Genomic DNA, 27,177 nt, shown 5'->3' on the forward strand with positions numbered 1-27,177 from the left:
TTTATAGCTTGCTATATTCCCTTTATGGTTAATTTACTCATAAAACTTAATATTCGCATTAAGATTTATTACACGGATCACTAAAATTATGAAATTACAGAATATTACTATAATTTATAAATGCCGTACTTATGTTATTAATAAATAATGTGAGGAGCAAATAGTTTAGGTTAGATTCTTGAGGAATCCCTGAGAGGTAAAATATTCTTTCAGAAATTGACAGTCATAGGCTAAAAACTACTTACGATCCGAGTTAAATCATCTGTGCAACCGAGATTTTACAATTTTTTTCTAATAACCCATGACAAACCATGTCGAAAACATTCTCAAAATCTACTTGTATTCCCACATCATTTTACTGAAAATTAGGTCAGTAACACTAGAACTTTAGAACAAATCTTTGTTTATCGTTAATCGTTAAATTTAATTTCATTATCGTGCACAACATATTACAAAACTTTAGTTGTGTAAAGCATTATAATTAGTAAACTAAAATCCTATTAATAACAAAAGTTATTGAATTGTTAGGAAGTTTCATAGTGACATCTTGACAACCAAGTCTGCCTCTGCGTTATTATTAAGACAGTCAAAGTTTGAGTTATTATCGTATAATATTAATATATTAATAATAACATGATAGAGTGTATATTACTAAATATATATTTTTTCCATAATAATTTATCTCATAACAAATACATTTTACCATCGACCGATGTAATTAAAAAAGACAATTTACTCAAGCAATAAAATAGAAACTTCCCGTATATAATAATAATTTTCGCGCAAAACCATTAAGCCGACTAATCATTAACTCGCGTGTCACGTCATTGTCGAAAATTGTCGCTCAATTAGAAGCACGAAAAACGGTTGTTATTCCCATTTTTATGTATTATATTAACTATAGAATCATATTGAATTGCTTATACGACTATCCATTGTTTTTGACAGTCGCGATATATAGCTGGCACAAAACGAAAAAAAGTAACCCCTTTTTCGGATCATTACTTTGGTACGTCACTATCACTCACACAGACAAGACCGATCTATTTCGCATTTTCGTCTATAAGCTTGGTTACAAATTATTATATAATATTATTGTGACGAGTAAATTTCCCAAATATTTATAAGTTTGCGTGTCTGCAAATGTGAAACAATTAAGCGATAAACGTTTCAGAGCTAAAATTACGACCGCTCCGTGTAATTTAAGCGTATTGTGGTTTAAAATTAAATCCTAAACACTACAGTGTGTACAAATATAATTTGACGGTGAGCGCTCGTTAATCGAAATTCGATAAAAGCGCGCGGCGGAAATTAATTTTGAAATGGCATATTGTCAACAAATGTGGCATAACGTCACATTTGTTGACAATGATCGCTTCATTTTCAGACCATTTTTCTTTTGAATAATATTTTTGCTGATATTTTTATGTTCAAGTAAATAATCAACGTAGAATTCTGAATGAGGCAAATTAAGCTGTTACCTTTAGATGACAGCACTAATGAATATTTCTTTCTGAAGATCGTCTGTGAATATTAAATATTTTATTTATTAATAACACTAAATAATACTAAAACGAACAATGATTTGATTGGCTATCTAGTTGTCATTCGATGAAAGCGATTTAAAGAAGTGTTGATATTGTTTGACAACGCTCGTTCTCATACAGCCATTATGATCATAAAAACGATGTCAAAATTCAAGTAGTTAGTTTACGACATCCCTCAAACATCTTTTGTGAAAAAGTGTAAAAAAGTTTGTCACACTTCTACATCCTTCATGGAGTCAACACAATTGTGCGAAAATCGCTATATTCTTAACAATGTTGCTCCATATTTGAATATGTGAAGGTTTACTTCAAAGTGGAATATATCTATCTATATATTCCGATTCCAAATGGAACGTTATAGGAAATATTAAATTATTTCTTCTATTTCCCACATGGTTATCCGGTCAAGCATCCTCGAATATCGCGTGGTTATTATCAAGGATGTCGGTGATAGTATACCAGTATGCACCCGGTAATGATAGGTGTCGTGTGCTCTGAACCGGGAAAACCGGTCGGCGCTCATGTGTACCAAGTTCACTGATCGCAACATTGCACACACCATCGTCGTATATAGGCTATTTGTGTGTGTTTGCTTGCAAGATTTATCTTGATCGGATGCATGTGATGAGCTTCACGTGGATGAGATTGAGGTAGTCTTTCATCTTGTGGCACTGTATAAAGCGATATGTATTTGATGAATAGTTGTCATACTTCTTAACTTAATAAATTCTATTAATACATCTTGGATTTATTATAGATCAGATTAACCTAAGAATATTTTTAGATGGAAAACGTTTATTAAAAAATACGAGTACATAATAATTACATTATTTATTTATTTATTTCAAACTACTACTATTACTAAAATATTGAACGCCTGTATAATTAACGTCACTTTCTATTACGTGATATTATCCTTCGATAATCTACTAATCGTATGATTTATTCAGCATTTATATGAAAACACTGACTCCTGTTTCATCCCTGATAAAGACTTTTTTTTTTAACGCGTTTATTTCAGAAATATTCATGGGTACAATAGTATACAGACATGTTAAATACACAATACACCCATACCTCGCTTTACGGCCTAGATACGTTCCACGAAACTTGGCCGCTAACCGAAAAGCCGTATAACGAATCAATTATTCTAATACAAATTCATACAAATTCAATATGATCGGTTCCATATTTGATAAAAATGTAACATGGTTTATCATTTAAAATGAATTTTATCTTTTTATTTCATTTAAATTAAAAATACATACATAACAAGTACATACATTTGTACATAAAATAATAACAGACTCCAAAAACCAACAATAATCCATAAACAAAAATGAAACAACTTCATGTTACATAAAATATGTGTATGAATACATATATATTTTTTTTTTAAATGGCTTTAATCTGAAGACGATAAAGAAATGGTAACCTTCAGATCACTGTCGTTCTCATTTTTCGCTGGTAAGGATGGACCTGGCTTAAAAAAATTGCCCAACGATGTTTATCTTGCCTTTTTGTCTCTTTCGTTCTTCAGTGATTAATAACAGCTAATGGCTGAGTTAATTCCTCGAGAAACTTTAGCACTACGTTCGACGTCAGGATCGTTTTCAAGGAAGATGTGTATTCCTTGTTCGAAATAGGAAAAAGCTTTTGACAATTTTTTTAATGTTAGCTGTTTGAATACAACAGGCTCTGTCTCTTCATCAAATGCCGGTTCTGCTTGCAATTGAATGAGTTCCTTATATGAAAGGGGTTCCCTATCAGCTTCAAGTAGATCAAGCACATCACGTTCGTTCAAACCTTCAAAGCCGAGATCATGTGCTAGATCCAAAATGTTTTGCCTAATTTCAGGAAGGCAATTAACTTCCGCATCAGTACTTTTTACACATTCTGGCCATATTTTTTTCCAAACATGGTTCATTGTTGTTAATTTTAATTCCTTCCATGATTCACTGATGCTGTCAACAGCATCCTTGATGTTATAGTTTTTCCAAAATGTTTTAATTGAAGATTTACCATCGGTTTCCCTTATAAGTTGTCGGAAAGTTCGGCGTAGGTAATATGCTTTAAAAGTGGCTATTGCACCCTGATCCATTGGTTGGATCAGAGCTGTTGTATTTTTCGGAAGGTACTCAATCATGACATCTTCAGATAGTTCGGATAAATTAGTAGGATGCCCTGGTGCATTATCCAAAATTATCCAAGCCTTGTTGCTTAAGTTATTGTCTCGCAAATATTTTTTCACTTCTGTGCAAAAGTGATTTTTGAACCAATCCTCTAAAGTAGCTTTAGTCATCCAAGCTTTCTTGTTGGATCTCCATATGACGGGTAATTGATTTTTATTTAGTCCTTTAAGAGGCCTTGGATTTTCGGACAAATATATTAAAAGTGGTTTTAGCTTAAAATCACCCGCGGCATTTGCACCAAGTAGCAAAGTTAATCGTTCTTTAGACACCTTATAACCAGGCGCAATTTTTCGGTTTTTGAAATGTACGTGCAATCAGGCATTCGCTTTCAATAAAGCCCTGTTTCGTCTATGTTAAACACTTGTTCAGGTTTATGACCCCTCTTTCAAAAATTCCCTTTAAAATGTTGGGATATTCCTTAGATGCGGCCTCATCGGCGCTAGCTGCTTCACCTTTCATTTTAAAATTCTGCAAATTAAATCTATTTTTAAATTTTTTAAAAAATCGACATCGAAAAAAAGTTTTTTTGCCGTTATAGCGAAACATTTTAGGCCGTATATCGAAAACGTGCCTTAATTGAAGAGGGCCGTTATAGCGAAAGGCCGTATAGCGAGGTATGGGTGTACTGGTTTATAACCTATTTCATTGTTTACAATTAAATAAAGACTTAATAATGCACTGATCATTATATTCTTATTTTTTTCTTGACTGAAATATGTTCAAGGAAGTGTGCTAAACGTAATTCCTAATAACGGTCATAAAACTTGTATTGTCAAATAATATTTTCGGAGTGTTAATCGTCAATCTCCGTTTTTTTTCTTACTACCTGCTCTAAATGCTGCTGTGCATTTAGAGGAGACAAACCAATACTTGTCTTTAAAATTGCATCTGTTGTACAACATTAAAAATATTCTTGAAAATTAAATTATTAATAAAAATAATTTTAAGAGAAATCTCGAAAAACCCTATTGAAAAAATAATTATCAGAAAATGAAAATCACTTTCCATTTTAATCGAGAAATTCTCGAATAGATATATAAAAATATAATAATTTAGAGCAATTAATATTTTATAAGTGTTAACTTAGAAAAGCTAAGAGTTTATTTTTATTTTTTAATTTTTTGTTATATGTAAATATAGTATCGATCCTATATTATTATTTTATTACTATAAATCTGACTAATTAGAATTATTTATATAAGTATTAAAATAAATATATTTTTATAATAAAAAATATTACAAGTTTTGCTATCGTATCGCAATTATTTATGATTCATTCTCTCCCGCAAAGTTATTATTCTAATTTAAGTAACGAACCATTAGCGCCATATGTAGACTATACACATCTTGGTTGGTTAATTTCTGCGATATCATAATTATCATGAGCTTTGAGTTGTCTTTAACACCAGTTTATTCTATTAAATTATATTATAATAATGTTTCTCTTTGACTATGATAAAATCTCTAATAACCAAATCAATGAACGTTGATTTGTATTATAAAATAAGCTCTAATTCAATTACTATCTGAGTGTACTAATCCACTCATTGGTTATCGGAACAACTTAACTAATTGCTAGCTAATTATTAGATTACGATATCATACCGTTCAATGAATATAGCAAATGTATTAGCAATCTGGCATGTCACATTATTTGATTATATTCAATAAATGTATCAGATTTAAGTGAAATTATTATTTTATAATACATGGAATATGTATTATACATAAATTCATAATATCCCGCTATTTATTTGTGATAATTGCTGAACAATCGGGTTATATGAATCATTGCAATTAATATTATTTCAGCTGCTTGTGACGCTCACATATTTTCGAGTGTTAATTACGAGCTCTCTGTGACGTAGTTTGTTTGGTTTAGAGTTACTGTGAAACAACAGAGACATTAATTACAAATAAAATTTTAATGACGATATTTAGATTATTTTTTATCGTTTTTGTGTGTGTGTGTGCGACTACCATTTTTGGTAAAATGTCGTATTGTATATTTCTACTATTAATTTTCTATTTGCTTATAAGAAATAAAATGTAATTATTCAATACTTTCCCTTTAATTAATATTATATTTTTATCTCATGCACACCCTACAAGCTTGTTGAAATTTTAATAAAAATGGATCACATGGATCTGCTGTTAACGACCCTCTTGACGAATTGGGTCACTCCAAAGCTACATATTATAACTGCACACATTCACATGCTCGGAAGACTTTTCAGAAAATCCATATAAAACGCGTGGACGTGCTAAAGTGCAGTTTCAAGCGTTGTATGTTATTCTTTTTTCTGTTCTCTTATCCCTAGTACAGCATAGTGCATATTCATTTTTTGGACTTGGGCCATATGGCTTGGTTCGCAATTATATACGCCACGGGATTATTTTCAGTGTTACTCGCGGTGTCGGTGTGTAATTGTGAAGTGGTACTTTGGTTTGATTATAATTCGATTACAATCGTAGTAGCTAAGTTTTGGCATAAGTATCATGAAAATATTATGATCTATAAGTGTTTATTTAAATTAGGTTAAAATTCTATAAATTGCGTTATAATGTTTAAAAACTAATAATAGTTATCACAATCAATCAATAAAAGATTGGATTGAATATATTTCTTTCAAGATATGTTCTTAGCTATTATTTTTAATTAAGAGCTAGAGGGATTATTGCAAGTAACTTTACTAACGATATTTTGAATTGTGGCACTCTTTGCCCCTTCAATCACAAGATCAAATCTGTATTTAACTGAAATAGCCTAGCATTCTACAGCATGTGTTACAAACACGCAAATTCATACATTTTTCATATATAAAATAAGCGATTAATTAATATATTGAATTATGTATGTATGCAAATTAACCGTAACACCATTATTTTTGTTAAACCATATGGGTTTTTAATCGCACGCAAAGCCTTTAAAAAACGTCATGCAGATTTATTAAAGCATTTCATACACTTTTATATTTAACGTTCGGTGGAGAATAAATTTTTGATTCATTGTGGTTCGGCTCATGTCTTATTGTTAATTTATATGCGAGTCGGCCATTTTTAATAATCACTTTTTGTTGATAGCTCCCCCTCAGTTCGCAATTTTGATGTGTTGGTCTTGTCAATTTTTAATACGACGATTTGAAACAGCGGTCTAATGACTTATCGATCGGATATAACGAGTTTTGCACATGCACTGCGTTTATAACGAGCTTAGCTTTAATTTAAATAATATTTTATTATATAATTTCTATACACTCGTGATTTACTAATGAGTTTATATTTTTTTTTTTTATAATTGATTATTATTTTTGTATATAAGGTTCAATACACTGCATTCGTTATTAGTTCCAGCGAAAATACAACATCGCTAAAGTGAACCAGTTTATTTAGTTTAAATATAAATAGTTATTTTATACTACTTACATTCATAAAAAGTCTAATTGTTATTTAAACTGGTAAATATGTAATACAATACAATAATCTTAAAGCTGTAAAATGTACGTTAATGTAGTGTGTTTATTTATTATTATATTGACTTCAAATCAAAGGAATTTATTGTGAGTGTCTGTGCATTTTATAATATGACTATTATTATATAATTTAGTTATATTTTAGTACCCCATAAATATATGTTTAACTTATGACTAACAGTCATTTATTTCCGCATACGAGATCCTTCCTGAGATTAAAACGAACCACCCTACAGAGTTATACCCTTATCCACAATAAAATCCAACACTTTTCCGCGCGTGTCAGCGCCGCAAAGCCTTCTATCTAGATCTTAAAAAAAACTACTGAGGTAATATACATACATATAATAGTGCAGCGTTTACATTTACCGCACATTATAATCGACTGTCACGAAACAGTCTTATTATATTATGGTTGTGCGTGCCATGCATAGCTGTACATGCAACTTGACCTCCGTATTTATTTCAGAATGGTGTAAAAAAGTGATTAAATATACGATTGTGAACTTGAACGTGTGCTACCAAGCTGCCGTGATGTTGTGTCATAACTTTCTCGGTGTTTCGGAGCTGAGAGAAAGGAGGAAGTGTCGTTTCTGAGTGTTAAAGTGTAAAGTGGAGAAAATTAGGCCATTTTTGCGCAAATGCATTTCAAAAGGTTCACGGACAAGGTTGGGATCATGTTGGGATCAATTTTCGGAAGGGAAAAGGAAAAGGAAGTCGAGGAGAAGAGTGGCGATCAGTCGTCGCCGGAAGTTGCTGTTGCGGAGCCCCAGAAACGGTATGGAAATTCTACAGTTTATACTATTATCAGAATTCAAAAGGACGTATCTATGCACTTTCTTTTTTACACTAGACGTATTTGTAGATATGCACTTTTACTGATATTCAATAATATATTTACTATTTAAAAACTTTAATTTTATTATTTATTTTGTAAAAGTTTGCTTTAGAAAAATATGTATACATTTTACAACATAAAAATATAATTTTTTTTAGATAATATTTATTTTATTCGAAAGAGTAAATATATGTTATTAAAAGATAAAAGTATAAATATTTTTTTTATCTGCTTTGAAATACTAAAAAATAATTTGTTATTATATTTTTATTATTAATTGTAATGATTACTACTATTAGATGTAATTGTCTTTTTATTAATGCATATAGTTGATTATATTTATTATATTTGTCACACTATATTTTTTTTTATTTGCATTGTATAATTTGCAGTAATTGTAAATATTATAAATCAATATGCATTAAGAAATGATTGATTTTCTCTAATGTTTCTCGTTTTATTTGCTAAGATAAGTTATTAGAAAACTATGTTTATTAATTTTTTAATATACAATTTAATAAACAGCGATATGTGGCACATATATAAATAATTTTAAACTCAGTTTTCAATTTCATACTATTGTTTCTATTCATTTATATTGTTAAAAAGTGAAATTTCCTGTATAAAAAGTCGTTTCAAAACGCTTAGTATTTTACGTAGAAAATTATTATTACCTAAGTAATGAATATGTATATATGAAAAATTATACATTACCTAAATAATGAATATGGGACTGTGAATGTCTATTGTTCACTAAATAAGCCAATGAAAATATATCAATCAATAAGTTTATAATTTCACTAGGTTAACCCATTTTCCCCGATTTTTTTGTTGTTGGTCAAACTTAAACTTTCAGGTTAATCTGTATATATACATGTACCTTAAATATTTTGGCCTTAACAGCTGTGAAACGTCCATTTGGTTGTTCAAAACCAAACCCAACCTAAACAAATTAATCAAACCCGATTTAAGCTAATAAAAGTGCAAACTCTATAGCTAGTTTTAATATTAATTTACTATTTTTACAACAGAATTAACTAATTTTGACTATTTTCGTTTCTTAAAAAAGCACGCAATAATATGTTTCACGCCTAAATGTCACAATTGACAAATCAGTATATAATTTTACTAGCATCTGTCATTGAAATTATATTTTTACTAGTAGAAATATATATCTACTGGTGTTCCGAAATGATTTCACTAAAATGACAGCGATAATATATTTTCACTTTGATTAGTTTATTTTATAATTTTTACTGCATTTGTATGTATTATTTAGTTGGCATTACACTTTATTTTTTAGTTTAAATTAAAGTTTTCGATATCAAATATGATATTAGCTTTTACTAGTATATATAGTTTTGTATAAAAATTATATTATCGCACTATAGTCATATACTAAAACTATAACATAAAAAACTATCCATGCTAGAATTAGTTAATTATATTTTTGAAAAAAGTTTAATCGCTTATGCAATGTAAAATATTATAAAAATTGTGTAAGCAAAAAAAAAACTAGCTAAAGCTCTGCACATCTAGAATATCAAATATGCTTAGAATGTTTTTATATTGATTTTATTATAAAAAAAGAATTAAATTTTAGTTACCAAAGAAATATTTGTCATAAATCAATCTCGAGAAATGCGAAATTAAGCGAAATTTATCGAGAATTTTTAAGAAATTTAAACGCGTGAAAAAATATATCTAAAATACATTTGTATTTATAATGCAGTATATATCTTTGCACGTAGATTCTTTTTACTGATTTTAGTTACAGACACTTAAAATAATATTTATGCATGTAAATTATTTTATAAATAATAATTAAAATATAAATGAAAGTAAAATGTAGTAAAACATTTATTAAAACACACAATAACTTAATTATTACATTATGAATATGTTTAAAATTCCTCTATAAGTATTATAAATCTGACTAAAATATTTAATACGCGTTTTTAAACGGTCACTTTCCTTCACATATTATTTTAACTCAAAAATGTTTAATTTAGTCTTGCCATATAATTATTCTTGTATTCTAAAAATTTTGTTAAAAGGCAAATATTCAAGGAAGTCAAAACAAAATGCTTGCTAATAGTAATTCCTAGAGTCGGTCATAAATCTTATATTGTCTAACAATATATATTTAGGGTGTTAATCGGAAATATCGGTCCTTTTTTATACTAACTTCTCTGGAAACAGCTGTGAATTTAGCTGATTAAAACAACTATTTGCTTTTAAAATTGCCATTGTTCTAAAGTAAACCATTAAAAAATATTTATATAAAATTCATTTTAACAAAAAAAAAACATTTTATGAAAATTTCTGTAAACCTTTAAATTTTTTGAAAAATCATAATTTTTCATTTTTATTGAATAATTCTCGAAAATAAACACTTAGCGTAGGCTTTATATAATAGCATATTAAATTTATTCAGAAACATATTTTACGATTGAATTTAATATGCTTAATAAAACATCAATTATTATTTTTACATTACGATTTAATTAAAATATATTGAAGATATCTAAAAAATGAGAGCCATATTGCTAAAAATATAATTTTAGATTTAAAATCAACCCACCATTGTACATGATTATTTCCCAAATTTTCTGTTCAAGATCTAGATTATAAAAATATGACTAAACCATCTTTTCCTTTCATTTGATCATATACATGTAAAAAAACTTGGCTTCACTATTTCGTGTTATGCATTAATGTCATGAATATTGAAATTAAATATATATATATAAATTATATATAATATTAAAATAGATTTTATTATTAAAGGTCACGTTACAATGATTGTTGTGTCTTTCACAAACGATAGAGATATAAATAGATCACCCAGAATAAACAAGACAAACCAATTAAATCAACCTTTATTATTTATTTAAAAGCTGGATATCGCACCTGACTTAATGCGTCATGGTGGCCTGAACCTAAACTATGATATTAATATATTATTTGTTAATCGTTATGACGTATTTAGTAGAACGTATATAAGCCTATAAATCAATGACGTTACAATCGCAATTGATTAAGTTTGACATTTTAATTAAGTTCCAGTCACATTTATTGTTGATGTTTTAAAAAATAAAATTGTTTGTTAACTCAACTGAATACATATATTTTAATGGTCTTTCATTCCAACATTTATTACCATTATCCAGTTTTAATTATAGCGCCTTTGCCTCCTGAAGCAAAAAAAGTAACATAATTCAATCGCACGAACGATAAGAAATTCATACTAGATCGAACATAGTTATGGCGAGCCATAAAATTGAGTTATTTTATAACCTTTTTTAATTCACGCCCACGTATTATCAGAGCTTTAAAAAGCAACCCATTGAATTATGCGAGTTTCCGTGCCGGTTTTTCAAGATCCGAGCAGGAAGTTGTTCGGAAAAGTTCAACGTTGTAGTTGAGAAAGTTTAGGTGCATGTAACTATCGCAGTATCGATCGAGTAATTATTGTGTTGCTTAAAAAAAAGCGATTAGTTAAAAGCGTTAACGAAACGAGAATAGTCTTACGCGATGTGGTTGCTTTAATAATTTATTACATTTTTTTTTTGTAACATTTGAGTTATTCATTAGCTATCTCTGAGAAGGAATAACAGTAAGTTATTATTATAACGATGTTGATAAATTTGGCAGAGTGTTATTAAAAACTAAATATAATTATTTTTTTGGCTCGAGGTTAACGTTAAAGTATATTTTTGGTTATGCAAATAAATAATACATTTATTAATTTAAAGTATGTAGCGGTATAATAGTTTTATATTGGAGTAATAATCTAAATTTTTTCAATTTGTGTTCATTCATTAAGTAAAAATATAGTATAATCTTAGTTCTTAGCGAATACGCCTACAATTATTTTTATTGCTTAATTCTAAGCTTATCTTTTGTATAATATATTTAGAACTAAAATATATTTTCATTTTGCTATTAAAACGTATATAACATTTTATTTAATTAAAGTCAGGGCCCTGGAAAAACAATTATTTTGGGCCTTATGACAAAAATGATATTTTATATATATATTTTAGTATCGTAATATAATTTCTAGAATAAATAATAATAGGTACGATATAATCCTTTCTATGCTATAAATAAATATAAAAATTATCTGCCATTGCGACATATTTTTTAAAATCATATTTTATGCGAAATATTTTAATTTGGCATTAAAAACATCTACTCAATTTATTTACCTGATCGTATTTTCTTTGTTATTCAGTGTTGCCATATAGTCAAAAGCAATAAAATCGTGCTAACGCGGTGAAAACGCTCGATTATCAAGCGTTTGTAAGACTTTTTGAATCGAATAAAGCACATCGAAACCAAATTTTGACCAATAGAAGAGCGCAAAAACAATTATCCCTTCACAGAAGTCAAAAATCCACGTCAAAAGCAATAAAATTATGCCGTCGCCGTCGCAGTGGGAACGCTCGTTACCGAGCGTTCCCACTGCGACGGCGCCGACACAATTTTATTGCTTTTGACGTGAATTTTTGCCTTCTGAGAAGTGATAATTGTTTTTGCACTCTCCTATTGACCAAAATTCGGTTTGAAAATACTTTGATCAACCCTCTTATATTAGAAGTTCATAGTAATATCGGTAAGGATAGCTATTATTTTTAAAACCTAGTGTAATATCTATATTTATTCTTTCGGTTATTTTTCCCTGAGAGATGAGTTGACTTGTGCAAGTATTTTGGACTTGACCTAATATAAGTTCTAAAATTATAATCAGCTTTAGAACTTTTATTAGGTTAGGTTTGGGTTTGAACAGAAAATGGACGTTTCGCAACTGTCAAATTGAGTTTTATATACATTTTAGAGCATCATATTAGCGCCTATCAGCTAAATTATGTTCTCGCTAATAGAAATATATATCTACTAGTGAAAATGAATTTGGACCATGGGAAATCTATTTCATTTTTAATGGAATATCCATGAAAATAATGTATTTATTCTAAAGATGGTGCACTATGATTAAATTTTCTGATTTGTAAAGGTATTGTGAAGTTCAGCGATGATAACTTTCGAGCCAAATTTATAGTATATATTTGTGATTAAAGGTTTACGGGAATAAAATCAGTAGTAAATGATTTTTTTAATAATGTTCTCAGAATAATATGTTGATGTATTGTCATAAATACAGAACACACTTTTTTAAATATAGGGTTGTTACTATTTGATTTTCATTATCAATTGTTCTCCTAAATTATTGATTAAAAAGTAAGTTAATTTATCACCTTAATATATTGATTGTTTTTTGTATACACATGAGAAAAAATTGCGCCTTATCAGAATTATTATTACCTCTAATATATAATATAACCATTATTTGTGTAAGATATTTATAAACAACATATATCATACCGGTTGATAATTTAATAAAAAGCTAATCCAAACGATAATAAACTACACATGTAAAAGTAATTAAGCTAGCTGATTTAACCTAAATGACAATATATTTATAGTGTTCAAAATACACATTTTGCTAGGCGTTGAATAACGTAGTGCAGAATGCATATACATTATTATAACATTGAGAAAATATAAATAATATTAATTTTTATTCAACCCAAAATTTATATTAGGTATGAATCTCACGAGTCGCATCGAAAAGTGTACTTGAGAAAGCACTTCTTCAGGCTATTGGTAGGGAATATACACAATTTTGAGATTCTGGAAGAGCTTCGTTTTTTGCGCCACTTAATTAACACTGGTTGTGTTTTCAAGTGTTATTTTAAATACCACAGGCCAGATTATTGGACTCCCCAATAAGTACAGCTATCCAACTTTTAAACATTAAATCTCTTGGATAGAATTGATTTGTTTTCATCCAGGCATTCGCAGTTAAGGAAGCCTTAATACACAATAATTGATGATCTTATTTGGATCAACAAAAAATATATAAATTGCAATGTTTTTCTGAATTTCGATAAAAATCTAATAAATTGAAATACATGTCAGAAATACTATTATTTTTTATTAAATCTTTTGGCACAGTTCGCACAAAAATTATGCAATTTGCTGGCCAATCGATTTCGCATACGTCTCGTAACAGAGCCACCTTGCGAATCTCCCTCGCCCCGGGCGATCCAAGCGCGTGGGCGCCTAGATGCAATAACCAAGCGAAATTGCCTTATAAATCATGGGGACCTAGTTTATAAGGCAAAAAGGCGTGAGGATGATGTTCGGTAGCCGTCACACACCGCCGGCTGCGATTGCTGGTACATTTGACACTGCCTGTACGTACTAGGTCGGTGCCCTCACATTTCACGTGTGTTTGTTTGTGTCTGTGCTTATGTGCACACAAAGGAAGGCGCGAGACAGACCGCAAAGAGGAAGCTCCGACTCTTTTTCGTCAGAACTGATGATGCTTCAAGGTCGCTCTCTTAAAGGTGTCGAAACAGCGGTCGTGAATCAGAGGCTATTTTCACAAATTTTTTTTCATTCCATTGTTTCAACACATATGAGTAGTGATATAATATTAGCAATTTTTTACAATGCTAGTATCGAATCCGTGGGTCGCTTAAAAAGTTTACGATATGTTGGTAGTGTACTTAAAACTACTAACTTATAAACAACTGTAAAATGTTATGTGGTTTGAAAATTGATAGAATTAAACATCGTGCTACGATAAAGATTTTTTAATGATATGAAGAAGATATTGTACTTTCACTCATATCTTCCCACAAACTAATAGTCAAACGTCTTAAAAGTGTCACTATACCGACAATCGATAATCAAGTGCCATATTGTTTTACAGAACCTTTCAACAAAGATGTCTGAAATTGATAAATTCATATCATATTTAATTGATATCGATTTAAAAATCTAAATAGGTGTTTCGTTAGTTTAACATTAAATCATAAACGTAATCGAATTTATATTTTTGTGGTTTCCTTCGCAAAACAATTGAAATAGTTCTAAAAAATAGGACCACAACTATAACCTTTTCATCACCAAAGAAAGCCAAATCCATTTTGCCTGAAAGAATTGTTATGGCTTCTATTATATAGGATGCAAGGGTAATATTTCTTATTGATTATTTTCTAAAGGGCCAAACGATTCATGACAAGTCCAACTAATTGAACCAAAACATATATGAAAAATACTAATAAAACGCTCATACTTTCAGTATTAATACCGAAATTAAAGAACTGTTTTTAAATTTTTGTGAAAAATGCTTTTCTATAAAAAAATATTTTCCGGAGCTTAGAAAATAGTGCTTCCTGATTTTTTTAATACATTAATTTTAATAATGTATACTAGAATATGTATTCATATTCATACAAAAACCTAATTTACTAATAGTTTTTTTTTTAGAAAACAACCAAGTTTGTTTTGTGAGCAAAATATTAGCAACTGAAAAATTGCATTTTTGTGTATATGCATCTCTTAGTGTATATTTGATAATATATTATAATACCGGTCGATTCGAACACATCTGATTATCATTATCATTCAATATTGAGAATGTTTTAAGCTTTCTGTTATTTCCAAACTTAAAAAAATATTTTTTTTATTATATTTTATTTAAAAAATAAAATTTGTATTTATTTTAATTATTTAATATATTTATATAGCCTGTTTGTAAAATTTAATGAGCCCACTTTATCATTGTCCAGGGATAAAAATAATTTAGAATGACTATAAGCAGCTGATTTATGAACATATCTTTTTATTTCCGTTCATTTTTAATATGTTACATATGTACATATATTATATTATAATAAAAATGATGAATTATTTGTTGTTTCTGTTGGATTAAGTCCAAGTACTATTAAGAAGTATGGAACATACTCACACTGTGTTATGCAAACGCTTTGTGGCACAAAAAGAGATGAACAGATCGAAGTACCAGTATCAGTTCAAACATTGACAGTATCGTATGACAGTTTTATTGTCTCTATATAAGTACTATTTTTATAATAATTAATATAAAATAAGAGATATACTAATAACACATTACAGTAAAATATTTGCTTAAAGATAAAGTAAAAAATTGTGGAAGTTTCGTATATTCTGACTATATTATATTTGATAGATAATCATTATTTTATTTAGATTATTCTAAAAAGCAAAAATGTCGGTGTATATGTAATTTTTTTACAATTTCTCATTTTCCATTAGTGTACATACATAGGCTTATTTATTTATTTCAGTATAATATGCAAATATAAATATTATTATTAATTAGAATATGTATGAAATTATGTTGATTACATATAAAAAATATATATATATAGCATGTTCAGTTTTTTGGGTAATAGTCAATTTTTTATTTTAAAGTTTATATTTTATGATCATATTGAATAAAATCGACTGTACAAGTTATTGAATCATAATCAATTTTAATCACAGCTAAATAATACGTGTCATATAAAAAATATAAAATCAACTATGATTAAATATGTATAAATATATGATTATATTAAATAAAATATACTGTACAAAGTTATTGAATCTTTCTGAAAAAAAATGTAGAGTCAATTTGAATCACAGAAAAATAATACTGGTGACACAAAAAATATAAAATCAACTATGATTAAATATACAACAAAAATATTATATAGTAATCATCAATATAATAACAGAAAGAAAAAATTTGGCATGAGCATACTTAGTATCACAAAAAATACTTTCACTAAGTATAAATGCTGAATAACGATAAGATTTGCAAAAAAATTAATAATGAAATTAAGGGTTCATTCTAAAGATATAACCACTCACCTCTCGATATTTTTTTTAAATCCTTCATCATAAAATGTTGAAGGCTTTGGTTAGAAATATTCTGATAGCTCCTTTTTCTCATAGTCTGCATTTTTTTTTTTTTTGGATCGAGCAAAATAAATAGGAGCTGAAAGGAGCAAGGTCTGGAGAATAAAGTGGATGAGATAAAACCTTCCAGCTAAATTAATTTTATCGAAAGTCAATTTCGCTATATGGGGACGCGCATTGTCATGTTGAAGAATTATTCAACTTCTTTGATAAATTCAGGCCTTTAGATTATCGTGCAAACTATCTAGCTGTTTACAATAAAAGCTTACCGACATTGTTTGCCTATATTTAAATGTTTCGTAACACACAATCCCTTTGCAATCCCACAATATACACAAAATATTTTTTTTTTACAGTTGGCCTGGTCTTCAATGTAGGTTTTGTTATTTAACCCTTGGATAAACACTTGATTCTACAACGATTGTTATCGTACAACATTTATTTCTCATCTCCAGTTATCAAATGACTCAACTTCAATATATCATTCAATGTAATTTTACTGCTGCACCCATATTTGATACCGATTATCATTCGATGTAACAAATTAACACTACATATGCAAATGTAGATATCCAAAATCAGATATAATATAATGTAGCTCTCTATCAAGCAAAAAATATTCAAAGACAGCAAAATTATTTATTCTCGCCGATGTCATCACGAATTCACATCATGACAACCACTACGTGTGCTGCTTTACCCACGTTCGTTCGCCATTCCATTCATATTGTACACAATTTCCATGTGACATATATGAACCGCCTTCTGACCAGATATGAATGTTTGATTTTTTTGCTATTTCTGTCTGGAAAATATTATTAGACACATCTCAGGAGTCCATTAGCGAAATTAACCTGCGGGAGAAAATAATATTTGTCAACCGCTACTGCATATTTTCTTTGGACAATGCAAATGTTTTCTTTGGATAATAAATAAGCTTTTAATTCATTTACGTGAAAATGTATATATACACACTTCTTGCGTGACATTTGTAATTGAAAATATAGGTATCAATAATTGATGGCATGTAAACACAAAATGTAATTTATTTTAGTATAACATTATAGTTATAATGGTAGACTATTTAACGTTGATAATTGGAGTAATCAATGCTAAAATTGCGTTCAGTATTTTATGCAACACTCGTTCAAGTAATATCCGAAACTAGTTAAATCGCAAAGGTACTTCAATGCCTTTCTCCAAGTCTTAATTATGAAGAAAGAGAGAGAGAGAGAGCTTTCGAAACACGTAATAGTTTATTCGTGTTATTTCGCACTTTTAAAAGTTGCTTTAAATAAGCAAAAAATGCGGAAACTTGAAACAAAATTTTATTTTTTATCAACCCGTTCGGGAGCTGTAGAATATATTTTTAATAATAATGAGGTATGACGAATAATCGGAATAACGTCAGTATCTTACACGGTCTCAATTGTGCTTAAAGTGTGTTTAAAATGGCCACATATTTTTTTAATTACGCAGTAATCAGTTTATTCTGTGCTGCTGAATTTATTTGCCAGCTTGTTTCTGTTTGTATCAATAATGATACTAACACGTGAGTTTCATGATAAGGATAAGAATAAAAGGTTATCCGATGTCATTGATGTTTATTTAAAAAAAATGTTTTCGTGTTTGTTTAATGATCAAATTTTATGTCAAAAATTTGTTATATAAAACGTTTATTGCTCTATTGAAAACTGCACGCGTTGGGTGCCAAAAAATAGCTTGCACGAGACTTTCGTAACTTTGGAATTCTTAAACTCATTCTCAAGCTCAATAATACAAAAACAGTATTAAATTCGACTACTCTTATATGGTTCAAAATGTAATGGATAAATTGGATTACTGAAGCGTATAATAGTTGTAACTGTTTCAGTTGGTTTCGACTTTAAAAGCACATAATGAAACTTAGTACTTAATATTTTTAATACACATTGTTGTATTTTATGAATTATTTATATCTTGCACTAAAAAACACATTGAAATCAATTCAATTAGCATGAGGAACCCAATTGTCGTACCTTTAAAAGCATGCCCTTGTAATGCAGATGACTCACCACAGATAATTGGTGACACCCATATTTAACATGATCTCTATGGTGTTTGAACGTGGGTTAATTTATAAACTAATGAAAAGACCACTGAGCCTGTAGAACTGTATATACATTATTAACGTTTAAAGATTTACACACTATTTTTTCTGGATCGACTTTTTAATGTTATTTATATATAAAAATAATATCATTTTTATCTTCTTATATCCAATGAAAAATACAAACATTAGTGTTTATTTTTCATATAGCGGCAGTTCGCTTGATATGACGCAGAACTTATCAATTAAACTCAATCATTGCGTGTAAATGTACCTTTAATGTGACCTTTAATCATCTGAGTCGTATTATGATGCCACTCCACGTGTACACATTATATTGATCGAATTGCGTTCCTTCATTACGTCAGTAATTGTGAAGGATCGTTTGCGCAAGTAGCGTTCTTTGGTACCAGGGAAAATATTATATCCTTTGACGTCAGATTCTTTCTCTAATGCGGATATTTCGTCATCGGTGCAATAAAGAGAAAACCAATAAGAACGATCCCGATTTAGATTCCGCGCTCTCTGAGCAATTTCTCAGAAAAGTTCAAAGCTCCTGCAACTGTGTGTCGCGAAATGTGGTAGGCGTGCTGACGGAAATATGGCTTTTGGAGTTGTTGTATTATTATGATTAGATCAAAATGGTAATAAGTTATTTTTGTTGTTTCAGTGGGGGTGGAACGCGGACATGTTGTCCGGCACCTTTGGCACGCCTTCGAGTGGAGAAAATCGAAGGCGGACTGATCGTTGCCGGAGTCGTCGTTGCTGCCAATTGTCAACTGGTTCTTCCAATTTTCGGCTTCCTTTTTCTACTAGTCGGATGTGTTTTAACAGGTGAGAATATATATTAAGATTATGTAGTGAAATTTAAAAGCGAAAAGTGTGTAGTTTTTTATTGTAAAAGTACTCTGTATTAAAGACTTAGCACATTACGACCCATTTACGCGTTTTCGCGTGGTAGCGAAACTTTGTCAGAATCAGTCCGTATACGCATTTCCAAAAGTAAAATATAAAATAATCGATTTAAATTTTTCTAGCGCTAAAAAATGTCTCATTTTGTCAAAAAATATAAATATATGTATTTAAAACATATTAATTTAAATTATACTTCCGCCAAGATAGGGGCGGAAGTATAGTTTAAATAATATGGACCTTAACCTAAGATTAAATTAGAATGCAAATTAAAACTCATGATTTTTTGGTAGCATGTTGATTTAGTTTGAGAATTTAAAAATAGCATATAAAGAGCAAAAATACACGAAAGATATGAACTGTTTTGAATTAATATTTTCGTGCAATTATATAAGTGACATTTTTACCAACAGCTTAGTAAAATATTTCAGAAAATTTGATTTTCGGAAATATTGAAAAATTTGGTTTTCGCGATATGCATTCCACGATTTTACCATAAAAAAGTACAGGATTAATAATGCCAGACACTCGACACCAATTGGCACACCAGCTTAGTTATAAATCTGAATATAAAGCACCTGATTACATTATACATATAATTCTCTCATAACTAAGAGGTTGAAGCAGTGTTGTTTCGTTAAATAATGAACTCTCGATACCGCGTAAAATTCCATTTCTCTTAAAAATACTGACTTATAAACGCTTACGACACAGTCTTCATAATGAGTTCTTACATTTAAGTTACTAAAATCTTTACAAAACTTGAATGATTATTTTATTAAATGGAAAATATTTAAATAAATAAAGAAAAACATATCGCGGAACTCAGGTCCAAAAAGCTTGTTGCCATTGCGACTTTAAAATCGATATTTAACAGAAAATGTGCATTAATAAAAACTTTAAAAAAAAAATAAGATACGTTTGCCCAGTATAGTGTTACAATAATAAATATTTTTTAACTGCTAATAGCGATAAAAATTCATAGTCAATTTCCAATACCAACAATTAAAGAACATTGCTACTGAAAAATACTATAAAAATATTGTGCGAGATCATATTTACCCACTAATCTCCAGAATCGGTGACTACAAGATCTATATAAACATAAGATGATTAAGCACATCTTGCTCTAGAAATATTAGTTTTATTTTAGTAGCTCCAGTTCTCCAGCTTAGTAAATTGTTATAAATAGTTTTAAGCTTAATTATTTAAATAATTAACTTATGTATTTTTCCTTAATGTATTTTATGTTTAAATTACAATAAGTCTTATTTTATATGTTAATAATATTAAAAATTGTTCACGAAAAAAACTTATTTTAAATAATACGATTCAAGACGAAACTCGAGAAAAAATATAATTAATATTTTACTTAGTACTCTTTGAATATATACATAAATGTTTAAAATATGAAGATGCGAAAATGCATTTTAATGCCTTCCCGGAATTATATTCACGTTCCTCTTTTCGCGTACTTTTATAATACATACACATCTGTAAAACTCCCACATACTAATATAGCACGAGCTCGTTTAATATTAAAAGAGTAGTCGTTTTTCTTTTATGTATCTTTTTTCATTTTTATTTCGCTATCTTTACTGAAACATTTTTTTAAATTAAATAATTTAATTTGATTCGTGTACGAATTTCCATTACAAAAAATAAAATCGGTACATATTATTGTAATCAGACCTTACGCCAAGAGACGATCGATTACAAACTCGAACATCTCATTAGATGTCGAGTTTGTGAAATTCAATATTAAATGAGTTATGATCATTATGAAAAATGATTTGTCACATTCAACGTAACATATGGGATTAGTTACGCACCATTTGAACTTTACAATACGCATATAACATAAAACGTATATATTTATAATTTTAATGAAATTTTAATTCACAATTTACATCTGGTTTGTCTGACAAGAAAATTGATAAAGCTATTTTACCGCGAATTGTTATATCAGTGCATTTTTTTTATCTATACGTAAGCAATATTTTTGCGTTAAAAATTGATTACATAAATTTTTAGATTTTGGAGATGATTATGGACAAATAAAAATCAGATATCTATTTTATTATCCAGAATATTAAGTCAAAACTCAATGAAGTATCCACTTTTTTCAATTTACAATAGTGTCTCTCAAACCTCAGAGATTAACATAGTAAATATTCAGTTTTGCACTGTAGTTGAACAATGGCGAACAAATATGGGAAAATAAAATATTTTAATGACAAGAAAATTTGCAATTTCATCACAAAATACTCTAATCGCTCAATAATCTAGCATTTAATAATAGTTATTAGATTTATTAGTTAAATTGTCCGTTATTCTTCTAAGCGCTAGAATAACTTTTTAGTAGATTATTTCGAAACATGTATTTGTTGTGTCTGCCCTTAATATTCTCAATGGCTCGTATGTGTAAGATCTAACTAAGATATTTAACTCTTTGAAGAGTATCGCCGTACATGTACGGCGTTCTATCTTTTACTGTTTTGGGGTACCCCATATATAACCATATATAAATAAAAAACTTTATATTATGTATCATTTTTTTAAATTTGATTTAGTGTATATGATTTATATAGAGAATAATAGCAATAAATTAAATATTACGAAATAAATTAACATAACAAATAATAGTTTATAATAATTTTATAAAAGATACTAAAAGCCTCTGTATTTATATAGAAAAAATCCAAAATATTAATAAATGTAAAATAAATTAACAAAATTTAGTAATAGAAAAGTGTTAATATTAATTATTAAATAATACTAATACAAAAAAATAGTAAAATAAATCAAAGCTGAGAATAAGTAGTTTTTTTTTATTATAAAATAATTAATAAATAACAACAGAAATAATTATGAAAAAATACGTATAATTAACTCACTACTCAAAGTGTTAAAGGCGAGAATGTATTTATTCCCAAACTCCCATTTATCTTTAGCGATTTACATTTTTTCTTTAAGTGGCTTTTATTCGTCACGACAAAAAATATGTCACAAGAACAAGAATTTGCAAAAATTACAAAAAATTTAAACCACAAGACTCAATGTGACAATAATTAACTTATGAGATGAATACTTTTCTCATGGTCAATATTGTGACACAATGTCATGAGTGAAACACACGAAACATCGATATGTGTAGTCATTTGTAAATTATTTAACAAAAAACAAAGTGTCGAAGAATTGATTATAATTAACGTAATGTCATATTTTCCATATTAAACTATATATTTATTTCTGTATATCAGTTATTAATAGTTAATTTCAAGATACACAAATGAAAAAAGATAGAGTAAACTTACTTTAGTATTTTTTAAATAGGATGCAAGCAATTTTATAAGATGTATTGCTATATTTTTCTCTCGTCTATTTATCGTATGGTTAATGTACAAGTGTAAATAAGGAAATAACTTCCTATTTACAAAATTTAATAAATACAGTTTCCTGTTGATCTCAGTATTCAAGTAATAACCGGTTAAATCAAATTTATCAGTAATATTTATGCTTGAATAACGATCGTTATTCAAGCATAAATATTTCATATAATATTACTGATAAATTTGATTTAGCAAAATTAATTGATGTTTAACGAAACCCTCCATCATATTTACGCGTGAAATATTAATTAATAGGTATAGAATACAAATAGATCATTCAAAAGTTTTCCTGGATATATATTATGAAAGAATAATTATTGAAGTAGTAAGATATAATATATGTATTAAGAATTCTGCATATTAGCATTAATATTGTTTTATAAATGGTAGTATTTAGCATATAGGTACAGGTAGATAAGATTTGCACCCTACGTTACCTTCTGCGAAATGTAATTACAACAGAATTCTATACGGTACACCAAACATAATGTATAAATGGATACTGATTTTCAAGCTTTCAGAATTTCTCAGAATTTCCATCAGCATAACATTAAACTTTTCCGAATTTCCACTAATTAATTAACAGCAAAATAATTGATTTTGTATCGTCTCAATTTTCAATAAAGCTATATTTTAATATTAAATTGAGTCATTGTTTACAAATTGTTTTAATAATTGTAAATTAAATATTAAAATAAGTTATTGACAATGAAACGTTTTATTAATATTAAATATATTCGACAGGACGACACTTACAACGGCGGATGTCATTCAAGGATATTTCTAAAGAAGGATTCTTAGAACAGGATATCGTGCGAATAAATAATCGGAGGATGAGTCAATCTGTGACTTATTAATACAATATATTTTATAAAAAACAAACAATTAGCAATATGCTTCTATAAAATCTGATATCCATATAATCATATATATACACAGTAAGAAATTCAGGGTCGCACGAATCTAAATATCAAATTTGCACACAGATTTAATCACGGTGACTTCGTACACGATACATAGGTATTGATTTTTAGGGAAAGCCTCTAAGAGGTATGTGCGTCGTCTTTAAGACACGTTTTGCCTTTGAACCATGGTCACGAATCCGAGACCTCCGATAAACGTGACAAAGGTCAGATTACGCGTCAGCTAAAAATGCTACTATACCATAACATCGCATAAAAATGTTGAAGGGCTTCTTTGTTTCGCAGATAAAGAGTATATGTTGCGTGTTAGAAAGTGCTAAGTTGGAAAATCGATAGGCTACCACCTTCCTCCAAAGCGAATGAGAAATTTACTTAGATTAGTATGTAATATTTCACTTAATAAATCATAATAAATTTTAGACTTGTTAAATTATTTTCTTAGTATTTACGCGAGAAAACATAAACATGTTATTAGTATTAATACTGCTTAGAAATGGCTATAAATATTATGTATAGTCATAATTAATGGTTGAGTAAAGTCGATAAATTTTTATCAAGTTCTTATTTCTCGAGAAATGAAAAATATCAATAAATTAGAAACACTAGTTATGGATTGAACACTTTAAATATATTAAGTTTTAATATAATATTATGTATTTGCTTTTTAAATTAATGTCTTCAACCCTTTGGACGCGTTAATCAAAAATAAATAAAAAAAAAATTTTTTTTTAAATTTAAATTTTACTTTGGTTCTGTGTTAAAATGTTCTAATTTTTTAATATTTATTTATTTAAAATGATATTTTATGTTTATTCACAAAAAAAAATTTTTTCTTAAAAACATTTTTTTGTACTGATTTTTGCGTAAAGAGATAAACAAATCAATTGAGCGACTGTAGTCGACTATCGCGTCCAAAGGGTTAACATGTGTTTTTATATAATTTATTTTGCACTTATTTATCTGATTTCTTAAATACAGCAAAATCATTAAAAGAATTTGATGGATTTTTAACAGTGTGTTTTCAAAAATACAACACTATCAGAGTTGATGAGCATATGGGCTTAATTTAATATACTTTTAATTAATTTTAATTTAAGATATAACACATTAATCAAATACAAATTTAATAATTTATAATTAAAGATATTTTACATATTTTAAAATTATAAAAAAATCCTTTCTGCATTGCAATGGCTTAATCTGTCAATATTAATAATTATGATTTTATGCTAATTCATTGGTAGAAATACTGAATTATATTTTAAATACTAATACCTTTCATATTTAATGCTATACAATTCTAAAAAGTTGCATTGCAATGACACACATTATAATGCAAAATGATTAATAAAAGAAAGTCTTAATCGTTACAAACGAGAAAAAAAATATTTAAACAATTTGCAAAAAATAATTTTAAAATGAATCTGCAGTTTAACTTATTTTTCTTAAGAATATATAAATATCTTATTATTTTATTTTAATTTATCTACTTAAATAATATTAGCCAGAGGGATGTGTTTTCACTATAAAAGAGCATAGAACATTATAAATATACAATATCTGACCCCTCATATCTATTATTTTATAATAAATATTAAACAGTTTTAATAATAAATATAAATGGACCGTTTAATAAATCGTTCAGTATTTATTATACAATATATAAAAAAATATTATTATTCAGTAGTGTTGTTCCAAATTGTTTATTTCAATTATATTTAATGTATTGTTTATTATGCTTATAAACGATTCAGTATCTTTCAATACGTAAATACTTTTTCATGCTTATAATTCAAGAAAAAAAATTGTTTGTATAAATTATACCCATTTATTATTTTATCGGCGTTTCACCGCGACTTTGACCCATTTAAAGCTTTCTCGTGTTTATCGCTTATTTTCGGATATTTCATTTATCACCATTATCGATGATGTATGGAGGTTCATCGTGCGTGATTAAACTACATTATTTAAATGAGATCTTCAATCAGATAATTGATTTGTTAGCTAAAACTGTCCCAATTATAATGATCAGTGACTTCAATATCGAGAGCAATTTTCGCCAGATAATTTGTGTCCAACTCGACGGCTAATCGGCTATATCCACTCGGTTCAAGTATGTGATGACCGTTTTAGACAATCATGAGATTAACACTAAAATACGGGAGACTTCACCTTGGACTCTTGACAATAAGCGTCACGTATGTCCATTTCCGTAGACGATGGATGGTACACAATGATGAATGAGATATTTGTTTATGGCAATAGGAAATGCGCTTTCGACTGGAGACAGGATGGAGTGATGTTTATATCATATAATATATCAGCTAGAAGAGTGTGATCTGAATTCATTAAATTTTGCATAAACTTTTTAATAAGTATAGTTGTTAAGTTGAATGCTATATGAAAAGTAACGTAGTGAATAAGAAAAGTTATGAATTATATCATAGTATATACCAATTGGTAGTGATCTTATGAAATATACCATTCGTGATCTTTTGAAAATTCCAGTTTTTGGGTTCACTTTTTTTTAATCGAGAAATATATTGCTTTTTAATTACAAAATAAAAGTAAAACTAAGAGCTAGTGCGTTTTTGCGTGATACAACAAAACTTAATGTTTAATTACAATTTTTTAGTAGCATAATAGCGCTAGAAATAAATTAGTTCAGTCCTGGAGAAAGAATTTTTGTTGCAAATACATGACGATGTAGAAAATATGCTGTACCACTATTTTTAACGATGCTGCGTTCACCAAAGCTGCAAAGCCAGATTTGTATCAGTTTGGATGGTTTACTGAAGTGCATTTAAACCTAAGTTTGAAAAAGTAATTTGTGGTTCATAGTCATTTTTCTTTAATACTAATCGGCTTGCGATTTAGTATTCATGCCAATTATTTCAACAAGTCTTAATCAGTGCTGTGCGATTTATTGTCTTATGTGGTTATATAGATACTCTTTATTACTAATTTTCTAGTTCTTGTAATTTAGTTACCATTATAAGTAACTACCACATA

At 28.4% G+C, this 27,177-nt stretch overlaps 1 protein-coding gene across 4 annotated transcripts in view; it reads left to right on the forward strand.

Moving 5' to 3' along the window:
• LOC148229773 (uncharacterized) overlaps positions 1–27,177 on the forward strand; it is an 80,804-nt gene that overhangs the window by 31,284 nt on the left and 22,343 nt on the right. For 2 of the 4 annotated variants that reach the window (XM_088198859.1, XM_088198858.1), the window contains exons 2-3: positions 7,682–7,990; positions 19,609–19,772. In XM_088198859.1, coding sequence (XP_088054985.1) covers positions 7,854–7,990; positions 19,609–19,772 — 301 coding nt within the window. In that variant the 5' untranslated portion in view covers positions 7,682–7,853. The remainder of the gene's footprint in view (positions 1–7,681; positions 7,991–19,608; positions 19,773–27,177) is intronic. The other 2 variants (XM_088198861.1, XM_088198862.1) reach the window with 1 other exon arrangement.

Source organism: Plectrocnemia conspersa, unplaced genomic scaffold (assembly GCF_051122295.1).
Source record: "Plectrocnemia conspersa isolate PC_06_02 unplaced genomic scaffold, ASM5112229v1 ptg000011l, whole genome shotgun sequence".
Classification (NCBI taxonomy): domain Eukaryota; kingdom Metazoa; phylum Arthropoda; class Insecta; order Trichoptera; family Polycentropodidae; genus Plectrocnemia; species Plectrocnemia conspersa.